Genomic DNA, 16,523 nt, shown 5'->3' on the forward strand with positions numbered 1-16,523 from the left:
GAAGAGCCCACTTTGACAGCTCTCCCTCTTGCAAACGTTTTATCCAACCTTGCAATACTAAAATCAACAAACCCTACTTTGGCAGAATCTTGAACTGAATAGGTGTACTCCTAGCTAACCCCTTAAAGAACCTGCTGACTAGCAAGTCTAATGCCAGGGGTTGCTCCAAAAAAAAAAAAAGGCAAGGCTGAAAGGCGAAACCTGTAGTTTCAATGTACTAATGGCCTGTCCTTGGTCCGCGCCGTCTTGTAAAAACTGAGATGGCTAGAAAACCTTCAGACACCTTTTTGGTGTCTAACCAAGAACAGAAAACTTTCCAAAATTTAACATTCTTTCTACTGGAAAGAATTATATTCACCACCCTGTTCGAGAGCCCCTTTATACTTCAGGAGGCTTTTAGGCTCTGTATTTTTGGCAACAGGACTGGGCCCCGAGAAAGCAGATCCTCTCTTTCGGGCAGCATGAGGGGAGGTATAACTGTGTGGAATACCAAGGCCTCTATGGCCAATACGGGACCACCAGAATTAATGTGGTCCGTTCTTGAACAAACTTTCTCAGGACTCGGGGAATAAGTGAACGTGGGAAAGGCATAGCATAGGTGAAATGCCCACTTTTGGGCCAAGGCTTCTATCCCCTTGGCCCCCACTTCTCTTTCCAATGAGAAGTATACTGGAACCTTGGCATTTGACTTGTTGGCGAACAGATGCACCTCTGGAAGGCCCCATTTTTCTGCCACTAGCTGGAAGACTTCCTTGTTCAGCGACCATTCTGCTTCGCACACTTGGTGTCAACTCTAAGTCTTCCAGATGATGGTCCACTCCCTTTAGGTGGACTGCGGATATTGACCCCAGGTTGATCTCTGCCCAAAAAAAATAAATAAATATGGCGCTCGCAATCTTGATTAAGGACGGACATTGTGTCTCTCCCTGATTGTTTATATAAAAGAGACCATCACCACACTGTGAGAGGATTTGTATGTGGCGACTGTTCAGCGAATGCCCTCAGCGCCTCCCAGATCGCCAGTAACTCCCTCCAGTTGGCTGATCTTTGGGACCAAGTTTTTTCCCAGCGCCCTTGGGCTACTCTTGACCCCCAGTGGGCCCCCCATCCCAAGGCACTGGTGTCCATGGTGATACGGACGAACATTAGAAGAGACCACTGTAGACCCCGCACAAGGTTTCCTTCGTCCTTCCATCACCACAGAGACCGCTTGGCCGTCAGGGATAGGCAGAAGGTCATCTCCAGTGATTCCTGTGTCCCGTCCCAGCTGCTTAGGATATTGGTCTGGAGACACCTGAAATGGGCCCTTGCCCATGGTACTGCTGGGATTGTTGCTGCCAGAAGACAGACCCGACAACGCTGAACGGATGGATACCGCCAGATTGTTCTGAAAAAAGGTTGCTGTCGCCTTTACCTTTTTTACTTTCTCCTCCGAGATAGATCTTCTGTGTTACAGAGTTCATCTAGAACCCCAGGTACTGCAAAGCCTGCGCCGGGGTTAGGTTTGATTTTTCCCTGTTTATTAACCACCCCAGCTCTTCCAGAAAGGAAATGGCCACCCGCAGGTCCCCTTGTAATTGGAGAGCGGAGGGGGCAAAAAATAAAAGGTCGTCCAAGTATGGGATGACAGATCCCTTTTAGGAGCAGAGGGGTCAGTGCCTTCGCCAGGACCTTCATAAAAATCCTGGGGGGTGAGGACAGGCCAAATGGCAGGGCCTTGAATTGGAGATATCGGACCTTCTTTTCCCACTTGATTGCCACCCTCAAAAACTTTTGAGATTCTTTGTGGATCGGGATGTGTAAATAAGCATCCCTCAGATCAAGGGAACCATAAAGCAATTTGGGGGAAGAATGGAATTTGCCGTAAAAATGGTTTCCATCCGAAACCTCTTGCAGACCACCTATCTGTTTAGTGTCTTAAAGTTCAATATCAAACGAAATTTGCCCAACGGTTTCCGGACCACGAAAACGTGTGAATAGAAACCCCGATTTATTTCTTGCTGTGGCACCAGAATGAGACTTGCTGGTCTATCAGGTAGCCAATTTGGGACAACAAGGCTGTCGCCTTCTGAAGATCCCTGGGAGGGGAGTTTACGAATGTCCTTGCGGGCGGAGTGTCCTTGAACTGAATTTGGTAGCCTTCCCTGATTATTCTAGGTATGAATCCATTAGGGGGTAATCATTTTTTCCATTGTGGGAGGAACTGTCACTCCACATAAGTTAAAGACCATTTACAGCAAATAGTGAACACTGACATGCTTTAAGAGCATGCAGGTCCTCTTTGTGAAGGCACAGTGCCCTAACAAAGGCCCCGACCAAAGGAACTGCTTGTCCACGAAGCATGCATCTATGATTGCCATTTTTAATAAAAGAGCTCTCTCTTACATTGACTGCTGGCCTACTTCTCACAGAGTATCTTATGTTTTTGATGCCTATGCTCCTGGAAATCAGGTGGCAAGAGGTCTGTGTGCAGGACAAATATATCTTTCAGCTGGAAGGTGGGGAGACAGGCATTCTACAATACAATATCAAATGGAAGAACACTGACAGAGCCTGCAATGCTAAAATGGAGGTGAGGTGAGATATGAGACAAAGGTCTCTAGAGAGATGTATAAAGAAGCTCTTCTCTTGCAGGGGACTTCAGCTTTAGTTTTACGAGACTGCCAGTACCTTAGTGAAGGTTAACGTGGTTGTAAAGGCTGAAGGTTTTTTACCTTCATGCATTTTATGCATGAAGATAAAAACCCTTCAGTATGTAGCTCCCCCCTCAGCCCTCCTAATTCTATCTCGATCCAGTGATGTGCACAAGACCCGCTGCTGTCATTCATAGCCAGTGCTCTGTCTCTCATGGACACAGAGAGCTGGCTCAGGAGTGAGCATGCACAAGTGCCTCCACAGAAAGAGGCTTGTTATGGGGGCACTTGGCAAGGGGGAGGAGCCCAGAGCACTAGTAGAGGACCAGAGAAGTGGAAAATCGGGGGGGGGGGGGGGGTTGCTCTGTGCAAAAACCATTGCACTGAGCAGGTAAGTACAGTTATTATAGTTTTTTTTTTTAAATAAGGGTTTTTTTTCCCCTTTACAAATAACAACTTCAGATAGATCCACTTCACCATGATCAGCATGTTGCGAGATATGATACAATGAATCTGCATGGTAATCATGCATTAACTGGCTTTATCAGAGTTCAGTCTGCAAAAGTAGCCTACATATTTCTAAAGGTTACAAATATAATATATATTCTTATGTATTTACATTGACTGACTAAAGTGAAAAATGAGCCAGGCATAATCATAGCACAGCTGAAACAAACACATAGCACACAAAACACTTAGCACTACAAGTTTGCTAAGGACAAGAGAAAGATAAAAAGATAGAAACAATTCCTGCCTGCCTGTGGCAAAGCTTTTACAGCATTCTAGGAAACTAAAAAAAAAAAAAAAAAATACATGGGAGACAACAAAAAATATTTTAGCTGCACTCAAGTGAGTAAAGGAGAACACTAATATACTGAACGTGCGTAATAAAATGCCTCAGGTCTTAACAAATGAAAACTTCAAAAGGGACATATTTTTTCCCCCTCTGCAACATAAAGACAAAATGTACTAAAAAGCATGTGGGAGCTGGGCAAACTGCCACAGAAGATATTCCGTATTCCTAAAATCTCAGCATCAACCTTATAGCTAACCATCAGAGAATAAAATTACATCTTGGGAATTAGATTAAAAGCCTGAACCAGACTAACGTACATTAACAGAATTTAAAGCAGAACTTTACTCTCGGAATCAACATTAGCATTTTTAATCCTCCTCTATTCATAAATAGACAGGAAGGTAGATTATATTCACTTTCATCTGGAAGAGGGGCTTGCCCACCTTAAGCACACCCTAAGTGCCTGACCTTGCAAAAGTGTACTGGCAAATCATGTATATTGTACTGGCCATGCACAAGATTTTATAGGAAGGCCTCACAGTACAGCAGATTGATTTCAAGACCAGAAGTACATGAATCATCTGCCCTTACTCAAGATTGCTGTGGCTAGAAATGATGGGGGGTGTTTTTCAAAGTATTTAACACAAAGCATGGAGACACAAAAAGATGGGCAAAAATTAGAGGTTTTTGCTTGTGGCGCTCAGATACATTTAAGTCCTGCTTTAACCACTTGTGCCAAGGCGGGTTCTGAGACTTTTCACATAGATGTTAAATGTCTGAATTTTCTTTACTAGATAATTACATAGACCACCTATCATCATATTTTCTGAAAGCAAAGGCCCTGCAGAAAAATGTTGGTTATCGCAATTTTTTTTTTTTTTATGTCACACGATATTTGTGCGGCAAATCAAATGCAAATTATTTTTAGAAAAAACACTTTAATTTTAGTGCACATAAAACAATAGAATACCCAATTGTTTGGTAAAATATGAAAGATGACACTGTGTAAATCGATACCCAACATGGCGAGCTTTAAAAATTGTGCACGTCCGTGGAATAGCGACAATCTACAGTACTGCCACTGTCAAAAGTTTAAAAGCCTTTAAAGGGTAACCAGTTTACAGTTAAACAAGAGGTCCGGTGCTAGAATTATTGCTCTCACTCTAACATTTGTGACAAAATCTCACATGGGATATATATGCATGCAGGACCCACATATGCGTTCACATTTTGCACGTGTACAGGGGGATGGGGTCCTCTATATGATTTTTTATTTTTTTGTCTCTAAAAAAGATGAACAACATTCCTTATGACAGCATGGACAGCGACAGGTACTCTTTACTGAGAGATCTGGATTAGACCCCAAATTTATTTCCTCTGCCCTCAAAAGCATCTGACCAAACCGAGAATGATTTGGTCAGATGCTTTACAAGCCAGTAAAGGCTTATAAACGAACAAAATACTCGTTGCTTCCAGTTTCATACACCAAAGATTATCGGGGAATGGAAGGTCCTCCATTCCTATGGCGTGCTGCCCTGACCACCGGTTTTATTCTCAGGCTATCCAGTGAAACAGGAGAGCTGGGGAAGTCAGTGGATCACTTTAACATTATATAGAGCATCCCACCGCTCTTAAACTAAAACAAAAAACAAACAAACAGGGTCATAAGTGCAGCTGCGGCCATGACCCTGGTAGAAGCACTGAAACCCAAGGATATACGAGTACGTCCATTTGAGGGAAGACTACGTTTAACGTTTCACAAAAAATGAAAAAATGTGACCCACACTACACCCTCCCCACTGCAATTAGATGCCACTGCCTATGCAGCCAGCGCAGTGATCGGGGTTAAAAAAAGCCTTACTCTTCTACCCGTTCTTTCCTTAGGACTTTTGTCTGAGATGGATCAGAGCAATTGTGAATGGTCATGTGCTGGCACGTGATCACTTTGACCAAATGGAAATCGCTCTAATCCATTTCTAAGGAAAGAAGAGGAAAAAGAGAGGCTCCCAAATCCCCAGACCGCTGCCCTAGCTGCTTGGGCAGTGACCAGTAATCACCCACGGAGGAAAGTGCAGTATTAATTTTTCAAGCCAAACGCCAGGGATGATATCATTTTGCATATTTACACTGGGCCAGCTTGGTCCAATTTAAGTATGCATACATGATAACTTATCAGCCTTGGCGCAAACCATAAAATTATCGACCATGGTGTCATATCTAATTCAATCGGGGAAAGCTTTGCATTCATTAAGAAATATGCAAGTATGGCGGTCACGCAGAGCGATCAACCCCCCCGTGGTTACAATGCAGAAGGGCAACCACTTGGACCTCATATACAGAAGATATTTGCTATTACCATAGTAGCTCAGGCTACTAAAGCAATTCACAGCTTCCACAGAGTCGCATCAGCTATCACATATACATACTTACAATGGGCTAAGCAATATTTCATTGCTGGAATTCAGTCGTAAACAAAAGGTCCTAACAAATAATTTATGTCCAAGAAAGCGCTCCAATTGAGCGCTTTCTTATGCAGAAACACAAAATACACATATCCTCTACAGATGCATTACATATAGTTTAATTTAAATGTGATTTAACATAAATTCTATCAGCAACGAGGAACCAACAGAAGCATTTACCTTAAGTGGAGAAATATGAGAGTGTGATACAAGCCCATGGACATTCTCTATCTGGGAGATGTTTTTCTCAGAAACCTGAACCAATTCTGGACTTCTGATATCACTCAAGATGTGTGGAGAACTGGGCTCTTGGGAGGGTAGATCATCATCTGGGTATCGATATTTCTAAAGCAAATAAAAGAAGAAGAAGAAGAATGCATGGTTACCACTGGATAGTTTATTCAGTTTGAACTTACATCAAAATACAAAGCCTAAACGTAGGCAGAAAGTGGCAGACAAATAGAAAAACATTTCACCTTGTCTGGAAATGCACTAACCAAAACTCAAACAAGTAAATACTTTAAGGGCCTATTCACACATGCAGTAAAATAAATTACAATTCTTGAATGAAAATGCATTTTTAAACTAAAAATATCATTCTTTTCCAATGTGGCTGTTTTACATCTATGTGCTGCAGTTTAGTGTGTTTTAAAAAAGTAACAGTATGGATCTATTCACACCTGCATGTACCTACGTGCATTACTACGTGAGCTGCAATGGACACCAAGTTAGTAAGGGTGGTTCCCAGCTCGTAGGAACTCCCGATCTCTCTCTCCTCTCAGAACTGGGATGTGTGCGTTTACTCGCACACACACACGTCCCTGTTCTGCCTCTCATGCCAGCGATTGCTTGTGGCCGGCAGTCATGAGCATTCTCTCCCCCCCCCCCACCGCTGTGGCGCACGTGCCTGCTATCCCGCTTAAAAGGGACCAGCCTACAGCTAGGATGGTTCGCGGGATAGTGCCAACCTTACGCCGTGTGACGGCGGCTGGTCGGCAAGTGGATAAGCAATGGGCTTATAGCCCTTCCATCAGTACCCGGGATGCTGCGGTGACCTCTCACTGTAGAAAAAGGCTACCCCAGTCTCACTCTGAAGGCCTCTGGTAATTAGCTGTGGGAAACAGAGAATGAGTGGATGCTGGTGGATCCAGTCTCCCTGTGGTAGCAGTGTAGGTGCTGTGATGTGCTGCGCTGCCCCCGAGTGTCTTCGCTCCCAGTCTCAAGCTCAGATCTCCACTGGTGTGGTCTCCTGCTGGCAAGCAAAAATTCAGGCAGAGTTGATCTCTCTCCAACTCCCTCAGGGCCCAGAGGAAGAACTTTCCTGGACAGTTTAATAAAAATCACCTCTCACCACTCCAACTGCACAGTGTCTATTGGGATCTGTACTGTAAGGAGTCAATTGGACACACATGGCTGCCTTCTCAAACTACAACTCCCAGGCCTCTTAGTGCTCTGCATAGAAGTCTATTAGCTTGCTTGGCTTTTGTGAACATGAGTAAAGGTTGGCGTCAAGTAGATCAGCTAAAACATACAGTCCGTTATTGATAACGGTGATAAAAACAATAGGGTGTCAACACGCATTGGCCCTCAGGGTCATGATTAAGGCCCGAGCCCTGAAATGCATTGGCTTTTTGTCACCATTATCAATGAAGGACTGCATGTTTTAGCAGATCTCCACTGGCACCAGCCTTTACTTATGTTTATTGAAGATTGGAGGTCAGAGACCTTTGAGGCTGGTAACTGAGCTATAGAAGCAGAGAATGGAGGTGCAGGAGGTGGTAGCTCTACAGAATTGTTCCTGCTTGGCTCTAGCACTTCCTCTGCTAGCCGGAGAAGATCATCATCAGTATCTCAGAAGAGGGAGGGAAGAATAAAAGGCAATGTCGCCTTCTCCATATTGCTGTAGCCCAGCACCTGGCTACAGCTGTATATGTGTATTGTGGGGTGGATGAATGGAAATAAATACTGAATATATAGCACATTACACAATATCGAAACACGTATCAATGGCATGTAGAAGTCCTTACTATAACTGTAAAGTCCTTGCTATAACTGTAAATACTTTGTCTCCTTGGCAATTTTTTACAAAATGCACCCCTGTGATTCTCACTACTTGTATAATAAAATTAGGATACTGTTTGTAAGCATAATCCTTCGAGTATAAATTTGCCATTACTCACAGGTTCCCATAACAATGGCAGCATTGGTGGAATTTCCCACCCCATTGTTGTGGCAACCTGTTAAAACACCACAGAACTTCCTGTCTTGAAATACCGCAAGATTTCATTAGGAGTCCCTAGGACTTCTGGGATAGATGACACCAATATCCTAAGAGACCTAATGACGAAATTGCCTAGGTGGCCGGGACAGGAAGTGCAGACTGCATAGAGAAAAATAAAGATTGAAAAAAAATATTGTCATTACAGACTGTTCTGGGGGTGGGCATTATTTTGCAAGGATAATGAAAAAATGGGTGGAACTCCACTTTAAGCTTGTTTTATATTTTCACTGTTGCCATCCAAGTAACCTATGAGAAAGAATCTCAGTCCAAGTAGTAAATGCTGACTCTTGATAGCCTATCAATAAAGGCGGCATTGTCCTTCTAGAAGAAACTGTCAGTGGGAGTGTCCCTCATCACATTTTCCTCACTTCAATACTTCAAGTTGCGACCCCCCCTCCGCCCCCAAATTTGAACAAATTTGACCGTACTTTGAGTATCTTTTGCTTTTTCTTTCTTCCTCTGGGTCAACTGTGGGTGCAGGACTATGTATATGGAGGTTTTCTATTTTTATCTACTTGTGGAACAACATTTTTTCAACCTATGTAATCAAGTTCCACCCACCACCAAAATACCTTGTTTTAGAGCTTAGACGAAGTAGAGTTGTTATGCCCAGCACCACTGCCCCTGCTGCCATGTGATGGTGCTGGAGCCTAGCGATTGGCCACTAGGACTGAGCACTATATGGGAGGAGGCAAAATACTACCCCACATACAGAAGCATAGCACAGGGCTGCCACAGAAGGGGCTTGAAAGAGGAGTATATGGTAGTCTGACTATACACAGATCCTCATTAATATAGAAAATGAGATAGAATACTAAGCCCATTTTAAATCTGTTTAAGCACTTGCCGCCCGCCGGCTGTCATATGACAGCCAGGCGGCGCGGCTCTCGTTCTGGGAGGGCGTCATATGATGCCCTCGCCTTCCCTACCCACCAGGGGGGGCGCGTGCCGCTGATGGCAATCACGCACGCCCGCCATGTCACTGGGCACCCGATGCGCGTGCCCGGCGGCCGCGATGGCCGCCGGGCACACGCGATTGCCCGGTAACACGGCAGGATGTGGATCTGTATGTCCTGTCAGAGAGGAGAGGAGACCGATCTGTGTTCTCAGTACAGAACACAGATCGGTCTCCTCCCCTTGTGAGTCCGATCCCCCTTCAGTTAGAAACATTCCCTAGGAACACAGTTAACCCCTCGATCACCTCCTAGTGTTAACCCCTTCCCTGCCAGTCACATTTACACAGTAATCAGTGCATTTTTATAGCACGGATCGCTGTATAAATGTGAATGGTCCCAAAAATGTGTCCAATGTGTCTGCTGCAATATCGCAGTCACAATAAAAATCGCAGATCGCTGCCATGACTAGTAAAAAAAAAAAAATAATAATAATAATAATAAAAATGCTATAAATCTATCCCCTATTTTGTAGACGCTATAACTTTTGCGCAAACCAATCAATATACGCTTATATTTTTACCAAAAATATGTAGAAGAATAAGTATCGGCCTAAACAAATTTGTTTTAAAAAAAAAAAAAAAAAAAATGGATATTTATTATAACAAAAAGAAATAGTGTTTTTTTCAAACTTGTCCCTCTTCTTTTGTTTATAGCGCAAAAAATAAAAACCGCAGATGTGATCAAATACCACCAAAATAATGCTCTATTTGTGGGGAAAAAATAACAAAAATTTCATTTGGGTACAGTGTTGCATGACCGCGCAATTAAGTGTGACAGCGCTGAAAGCTGAAAAATGGCTTGGGCAGGAAGGGGATGTATTGAGATGGTTAAACAGTAAAAATCCAAATCATATACATTTTAATTTCAGTTTGTGACTGAAGTTTGGAAAAGGTAAAGGGGTAAAAACTACTCCTCTGTATAAGGATTTCAAGCTTCAATTGAAAACATTCACTTTTCTTCAATGAACATTAATTTTTCCGGGATACATCACACCTCCATGAATGATTCAGCAAGTCTATTTCTAAAAATGACCACAGAGTGACAGTTTTCTAAACAATAGGTGCCAAGTTTAGAAAAAATAATATCTACATAATTTTGCAGCATTAGCATTTCCTACGTGGAGCAAGACAAGGAGATTCGGACAACGAAACCAAACATGGCCTGCATAGCTACAGGGAAGATTTTGGGACATATTTATGTTATGTCAGCACAATGTCAGAGCCTCACTAGTAATTACACCAAGTTCCTGAAACAATGTCAAGATTGAGAGCATCTCTGTATTGCAGACTTTTCAGCTATTAAACGAAAACGATTAGGGCATAACAATGGCCTCTCTATCTAATGAGCATAGGCAAGAACTGGCCTTAAAGTGTCACTATAGGCAGTTTGTGTTTTTTTGTTTAACCAATTACATGCTACTAAAACATTTCTTTTTTTTTTTTTTTTTTTTTTTTTTTAATTCCGTGCGCATGATTGGGCACATAAAGTAAACATATCTTTGCCTAATTAGCAACATTCACCAGGTCTCTAATCCTTTGGCCTGTGTAAACAGTGCAAACCGTAACCTTTTGCAAAGCATTTGCAGAGCTTTCAGCAAGCTTTATTGAAGCTTTTTGAAAGTATGGGAAACCATTTTTTTTTTTTAAATCATAAACTGATCCGATGTCTCATGTGTCCCCCACCAGCTCTAACACTAAAAATGAAGCGATGTAACACCACCTATCGCTCGGTTCTCACACCTCCCTGAGCAAAGAGCTGTACCATTCAGCTCCAGTTTGAAAATGTTTAACACAGATCCTAATGGGAGTGCAGATTGCCACTTGTTTAAAACAAGCTGCTAGCAGGCTTCAACGTTACATGAAGCGCATTGAAAGCCTGCTAGCAGCTTGTTTAAAGCGACAATCAGAATTCCCTTTAACATCTGTGTATAACATTTCCAAACAGGAGCTGAAGGGCACTAGAGAGAGCTTGAAGCTTGCCAAATACTTTGCAAAAGCTTGCTAAAAGTTTAATAAAAGCTTGCTGTTCACACTGCTCGTGTACAAGCTAAAAGCCCAGGTGAAACAGGCCTTGCATTTACCCAGTGAAGTGACTGGCCTTAAGCAAAACACAGAACAAATCCTCCTATATAAGTTGTACTGTATCTGAAGACCTCTCTCCTCTACAGCCTCCTAAAACACACAGTACTGGCAGCAGGGCTGGTGCAACAATTTTTTGACTCCCTAGGAGAAACTTAATTTTTCCACCCTTTGGCTCCACCTGGACTCCACCCCTTTGCCCTGCCCATGTATACCACGCCTTTTTAATGAAGCGCCTATCAAATGCAGCCCCACCAGCGCCCATCAAATGCCACCTCACCAACACCTATCAATGAATGTTTGCTTGCTTCCATTTATTCAGAAGTCGAGATACAGACACAGGCTGCCGCTGCGCCTCTGACACTGTGTGAACGGGGCGGCGGCTGCCTGCTGATGCTGAGACTTAGTTGCTTGCTGCAGAGAGAAGAGAGTAAAGACACCAGTGGCCAGGCGCCCTAGGCGGCTGCCTAGTTTGCTTAGTAGTAGCACCGGCCCCGACTGGCAGTTTGTCATGTGGCACTGGTCTGTTGGCTGAAGGCAGATTGAGTTATTCAATTGATTTCCTATTTTTAGCAGCAAAACCAGCGATATTAGTCAGACAGAATGAACATTTTGTCAAGTGATCATTCGGTTCTCGCCATATCATTGGGACAGCAAAAAGCACTGACTTCCATGTTCCTCTAAATCAGGGCTCAACAAACCCCAAGCGCCTAGTCGCCATGGCAATTATAAATCACGTCCTGGCAACTGGGCTACACTGCAGCAGGGGTCTTGTCTAGATTCAGGCTCCCCATGAGGATCCCAGGCCTCGTTTTAATCTCTGATCTTGCAAAGTATATTTCGCTTACTTTAAGAAGCCCAGTCACGGTGCATCTGAGACTTAAAGCGATAAGGTTTTTTTTTGGTTTAAAAATAACAAACATGTCATACTTACCTGCTCTGTGCAATGGTTTTGCACAGAGCAGCCCAGATCCTCTTAACGGGTCCTATGCCGGCACTACTGGCCCCTCCCTCCTGCCAAGTGCCCCCACAGCAAGCAGCTTGTTTTGGGGGCACCTGAGCCAAGCCACTGCTCAGTGTGTCCATTCAGACAATGAGCCATGGCTCGGCCCTGCCCCCTCCCCCCGCTGCAGTTTCAGCCAATGAGGGAGAGTCTTGGATGGCTGAAACTCTAGTGGAACATCGATGGATCGAGGTGGGGCTCAGGTAAGTAATAGGGAGGCTGTTGCACACAGGTTTTTTTTATCTTAATGCATAGAATGCATTAAGGTAAAAAACCTTCAGCCTTTAGAACTACTAAGCATGTATACACTTCAAATGTAGAAGAAAATATCACGGTTGTTCTGGCATTGGCAAGACATTTCTGCTGTTACCAATCTTCCTATAGCAAGTCTATAACTAGATTACTTGTAATGTGAATTAAGAGACCTCTTCCATACTCCACAAACTGCCATAATGTTGAGTTGAAATGGTCTGCAATGATACTGGGCATATGGGACAATATTCCGAAACCAGCTGGCAATGAAGGCCAATAAGACATCCTCCCATTTTTGTAAATGGGGGATGGGATCTGCATCATTGGGTAGAGGGCTTGCTACAGAGCTTGGTAGATTTGAGGTTCCATCGTATGCGCCTGACCTAAAAGCAGGCTGCAAAAGCCAAATAATGGGAATGGGAAATAAAAATGGTGCCAAGCCTAAATAGATAGCAATCCTCTCGCCACCCCACAAAGATTTCCCAGCACACTTACCAGCTAAGAACAAAAAAAAAAAAAAAAAAAAGGAAGGAAGCAGAGCAGCACACCTAGCAATCACTTAAACAGCAATAGTCCTTACTCACTGAAGCCATCTTCAGTTCTGCAGATCTCCCCCAGGCAAATAGGCAAGGAGTAAAGCAAGCCATATATTCTACAATTTTCTTTCTTTCCACCTGTAGAATTGCTTGATTGCCCCATCAGCACAGTAAGTGTTGATGGGGGAATCTTTCCTCAGCACTATTGTGTTCTGCCGGCGGGTAGCCATCCCCGCTGTGAGTATTTACATGCAAAAAAGCCAACAGGCCCTGCTGAACCAGCCGAGGTTCAATCCATCTATGGTCGGCTTTAGAGACTAGCCCTGTGTAGCTATCTTCTGCCTTCAGGGAGGATGGGCAAAAGAGATCCGTCTCCATTGGGGAGAATTACTCAGATTTTCTTCCCTCGTGACAGATATTAAAAAAAAACATTAGTGAGGCAAGTTTTTACTGCTTTGGGACTCCTGTCCCATCAACATCTGTACTCTTCTTGTTTGTCCTGATAGGGGAAAACTCCTAGGTGTAGACAAAAAAGAAAAAACCTGACAGAAGTTTTGACCAATCAAAAAAATGTTTTTTCTGAAGTTGGACTAATTTTATCATCCAGGTTACATATTACTCACTTTGTGGCAGATCAGTGTCCTCTCTCACATGTGGTATATAGCATAACTATCAAATAATAATGTTCATTCTCTCTACTAAAAGGAGAACATTGATCACACTTTACTAATAAAAATTTAATAAACTTAATGACTCAAATAATGTCTGTAATGCCTGTTCTTGACATTCAGTAATTGCCACGAGAGACGGAGACTTTCAAGTATATTTTTTACAGAATGTATATGGAGTGTCATCTCATAAGGCAGAAATAGCTGCCATTAAAATTACAAAAAGATGCATAAAATGTACTTTTGAGGAAGTGAAAATGAAAAAAAAAAAAAAAAAAGAAGGTGGAAAAAAGTTTCAACAACAGCTTTGAGGGGACCTAAATGGATAAGTTCACCTTATGAAAAAAATAAATGCTAATTTTTACACCTGTATTTATTTTTTTCTAAGCAGCCCGTGGAGCACCACGATCAGCAGATGGTGCAATGCCAGGCTCTTGCAGACACCAGACAGCTGTCTGCCCGTACCTCTGATACAGGCAGGCAGTTACTCGATGGCAGGAAGATCAATGAACTACCAAAGCATTCACCAGCGCCCTCACTCTTCAAGAACCACAAGCTGTCAGCAGAAATGGACGACGGTACTTGTAGTATATTCATTCACAGGAAACTGAATGAATGATGCGGCCATGTAGGCGGGACCCCCCACTGTTGCACTATTTTCAAATTGTGACAGCGGGCGCAGGGAGAGAATTCCCTGCCCGTTGTCATGGGGAAAGGGAGCGCATGTGGAACAGGTTACATCCTAAACACGGATTTAAAGCGGTGCTCCGCCCAAAGGGGGAAGCACTACTGGTCTGCCTCCTCCCCCTCCACTGCCACATTTGGCACCGGCTGTGAAGCAGCAAGGCTTCACTGCCGGTTTCCCTTAGTGAAAATGGCGGTGTCAGTACCCAATTGAAAAATCGGCTTGGGTGAAGTCACAGCTGGATTCCTGGACAGGTAAGTGTCCTAATATTAAAAGTCAGAAGCTACAGTATTTGTAGCTGCAGACTTAATTTTTTCTGCCAGAGCCTGGAGCTCCTCTTTAACATGTTCAGAAAGGAAAGCGTAGTCTTTAAACATAGGCACAAAGAACAGTTCATACAAATACATTTTTTTTTTTTTTTTTTTTTTGTAGAATATTAAAACACATTATGGGGCAAGGATCCACAATGCCAAGGAACATACATCTAATTAATAAAGCATACAGAATTATTTTCACAAAACAATCAACAGGGCACACAATATTCCCTTATACTGTTAAACGCATATGCTGAATATACGTAACCAAGTTACATAAAAAATAATTAGTTGGATCAGAATGGATAGATTGACCATCAAGTAGAATATCACATAATGTACAGTTCTAGTTGCCATTCTCTGTATCCTTCACAGAGTGAAAACAGCCAAAAGCAATGACAACAGTAAAACTAGGTCCTTGACACTACATTACATGTCATTGGTTATCTTACCGAACAACAAAAAATGACCCACATCTTTTGTTTCGACTCAGGCATAGCCAAAAGCATACATAGCGCATGAAATTATTTAGCAACACTGAATAAATCAGATTCGCAACAGAAGGTATAAGAAAAAAAATCTAAACGAATCCTTGACCATAAGGTATTGTGTTATTTACATATAAAGTGCCTTGAAAAAGTATTCATACCCCTTGAAATGTTCCACATTTTGTTATGTTACAATCAAAAACGTAAACATATTTTATTGGGATTTTATGGGATAGACCAACACAAGTGGTACATAATTGTGAAGTGAAAGGAAAATGATAAATGGTTTCCAACATTTTTTACAAATAAATATGTGAAAAGTGTGGCGTGCATTTGTATTCAGCCCCCCTGAGTCAATACTTTGTAGAACCACCTTTCACTGCAATTACAGTGCAAGTCTTTTTTAGTATGTCTCTACCAGCTTTGCACATCTACAGTGAAATTTTTGGCCATGGTTCCTTGTAAAAAAAAGCTTCAGTCAGATTGGAAGTAGAGCGTCTGAACAATTTTCAAGTCTTTCCACAGATTCTCAATTGGATTCAGGTCTGGACTTTGACTGGGCCATTCTAACACATGAATATGCTTTGATCTAAACCATTCCATTATTGCTCTGGCTGTATGTTTAGGGTCGTTGTCCTGCTGGAAGGTGAACCTCTGCCCCAGTCAAGTTTTTTGCAGACTCTTAAAGCTTTTCTGCTATGATTGCCCTGTATTTGGCTCCATCCATCTTCCAATCAACTCTGACCTGCTTCCCTGTCCCTAATGAAGAAAAGCATCCCTACAACATGATGCTGCCACCACCATGTTCCACAGTGGGGATGGGGTGTTCATGGTGAAGTGTAGTGTTAGTTTTCCACCATACATAGCATTTTGCTTTTAGGTCAAAAAGTTAAAATTTTGGTCTCATCTGACCAGAGCACCTTCCACATGTTTGCTGTGTCCCCCACATGGCTTCTTGCAAACGGGACTTCTTATGGCTTTCTTTTTGCCACTTTTCCAATAAAGGCCAGATTTGTGGAGCGCAGGACTAATAATTGTCTTGGACAGATTCGCCCACCTGAGCTGTGCATCTCTGCAGCTCCTCCAGAGCTACCCCGGGCCTCATGGCTGCTTCTCTGATTAAAGCCCCTTTCACACTGGTACGACTTGTCCTACGACTTGGGACTGCAAAGTCGTATTACAAGTCGTTCCCCATGATTTCCAACGACTACCATTCATATTAGTATGACTTCAAAGTAGTCCCTGCACTACTTTGATCCTACTTCAGCCCACTGAATATCACTGAAGTCGGATCGTCGTATTAACGGATCCGACTTTGGCATGAGACTTGTGCTCTGATGATCTTCAAAGGGAACTCCACTCCACTCTTAT

The 16,523-nt window shown here is 42.9% G+C and overlaps 1 protein-coding gene across 1 annotated transcript in view; it reads right to left on the reverse strand.

Annotated features, from left to right (window-relative positions):
- Nucleotides 1-16,523, reverse strand: part of DLG1 (discs large MAGUK scaffold protein 1) — a gene marked incomplete in the record, with an annotated part of 511,316 nt that overhangs the window by 334,173 nt on the left and 160,620 nt on the right. Inside the window, 1 exon segment of the mRNA XM_073626325.1 lies at nucleotides 6,072-6,236. Within this exon segment, the coding sequence (XP_073482426.1) occupies nucleotides 6,072-6,236 (165 nt within the window).

The sequence above is a fragment of the Aquarana catesbeiana genome, linkage group LG04 (genome assembly GCF_042186555.1).
Source record: "Aquarana catesbeiana isolate 2022-GZ linkage group LG04, ASM4218655v1, whole genome shotgun sequence".
In the NCBI taxonomy this organism is placed as follows: Eukaryota; Metazoa; Chordata; class Amphibia; order Anura; family Ranidae; genus Aquarana; species Aquarana catesbeiana.